The 1865-nt window shown below is 42.1% G+C and overlaps 1 protein-coding gene across 1 annotated transcript in view; it reads right to left on the reverse strand.

Moving 5' to 3' along the window:
• Positions 1-1075: 1075 nt before the first annotated feature.
• The window catches only part of LOC104493994 (chromosome unknown open reading frame, human C7orf31), a 24180-nt gene continuing 23390 nt past the window's right edge, over positions 1076-1865 (reverse strand). Inside the window, 3 exon segments of the mRNA XM_010136769.1 lie at positions 1076-1255; positions 1257-1303; positions 1306-1572. Coding sequence (XP_010135071.1) covers positions 1076-1255; positions 1257-1303; positions 1306-1572 — 494 coding nt within the window.

The raw sequence follows: 1865 nt of genomic DNA on the forward strand, positions 1-1865 counted from the left end.
ATTTGAGGACTTTTTGGTTTGTTTTATTTTTGCTCACACTTCTGAGAATTCCTAGACAGCTCAGTAAGCACAGCATGGCAGCAGAGCTGTTCTGTCCCTATCTCTTGCTTTTAGCTATTTTTATAACCACCAAGTTAATGTCCGCTATTAATCCTTAGCTGCTATATTGACCACTTGCAGCCATAACAGATTCCATGTTTTCTGTAGTTTACCTGCTTCATTCTAAAGCTCCTTTGAAGTCCTACAGGGATTGCTAAATCCCGTTCTCCCTCTGCGAGTCTTCACTGAACTTTAAGTACAGTCTCTATGGCCTGTCCATTTCCCTTAAACATTACTGTCTTAAACAATGAGTACAAAAAGAAAGAGGAGAGTCTGAAATACAAGCCACAATAGGTCTGACATAGGAATGTAGGCTTAGAGCATGGAGGCTTTGGGAATGTGCTGTGGACGGTCAAAGAGACTCTACAGCTCACGAGCATCATATTTATGTTCCTGTGTGTGCGCCGTAGTGCTGACATTATTAGCGTTTGATTCCTTGCAGAGAAGTAGAAGGTCCTTTTGACCTGAAAGCTTGGTGCTTGTGAGGGTCTGTGAAGGGCTTTATTGGGTCAGTAAGTGATCCCCAGCTGTTGCTGGCAACCATGCCATAGTTTCTTTCATAAACTGATCGGGTCCATTCTGAAGTAGCCTGTTTTCTGATTCTCTCCTCATGTATTGAAGAGCTATTCCTGAACCTCTCTGCTGTGACCTTTAAAAATCATCTTGCGATTTCCAGCCTAAGTTTATTCCAGTCAGACTGTAACACTCTTTTATGCATCCGTTTATCCTTTAACAAACTAGCTCTTGCCGTAACCAGTGTATCCCACTAATGTGTTTCTCAAGAAAAGTCATGTTTTCACAGCCTCTGGACCAAGACAAGCTCTTCTAGTCTGTGCAAATAGGCTGCACATGTCCTGGGCTACCCTAGCTGACCTTCTGTTTACTTGTTTGAATTTATTGTGGTTCTCTAGAAAAGGACAGACAGTTTATATCAGGGTACTTTTTATTTATTTGTTTTTAAGGGGCAAAGTATATGTCAGTTAAATAAAAAAGCTTTGAAACCATAGAATTTTCATCTGTTTCCCCCTGTAATTTTATCTCTGAGGTCTTTTGTCTGTTTCGTTATGGGATCATGAAAACATTTTTGTGCTGCTCTCTTAGAGAAGGAATGCTGCAGCTCCAGCAGTGCTGTCTGGTGCTGAGGGATCCATATTGTTATGTTGATCCAAATGTTTGGGCTTGAAGTCTTCATAGGAAAGGGAACCTCAGATTTTGGAAGGGATTCAAGATCAGGCCTTCGTGAAACCTGCCCCACGTAAAACGCTTCTCTTTGCAATGTGTTAGTGATTTTCTGAAGTTTGACTATTGGTGTCCTTGTATCCAGATAATGAACTTTCTGGTAATATGTCTGAGATAGACTGGCTTTCTCTTTGCTCTCATCCCTTTTCTGGTCTGTGCATTCTGTCTCTTCATGCTGCTGACCTAGACTGGCTGCTGTTTTTATTTTACTCAGCATCATGCCTGAGTAGCTGGCTATGGCAGTAGAAACCCTGAATAAAGGTAGAGGCATCTGAACACTGGAGGAATACTGCTCTTACAGAATTGATTCGTGGCCCCACAAGAGGTCTCACTTGCAAGAGACTAGGCAGAAATGTTCTTTTCTATATGGAGAAAGTAAGAGGATTTACACTGTCATCTAAGTCTTATTTTAGCAAGAACTGCTTATTTTAGCAGACCGTTGCCTGAGTCTAGTGAAATGGCTCAGGTAAGGGTCTCCCAGGCAAAGGGAAGCAGCCCAGACATTCATCTGCTGCCACACGTGTAGG

Source organism: Buceros rhinoceros, unplaced genomic scaffold, assembly GCF_000710305.1.
Source record: "Buceros rhinoceros silvestris isolate BGI_N320 unplaced genomic scaffold, ASM71030v1 scaffold13325, whole genome shotgun sequence".
Classification (NCBI taxonomy): Eukaryota; Metazoa; Chordata; class Aves; order Bucerotiformes; family Bucerotidae; genus Buceros; species Buceros rhinoceros.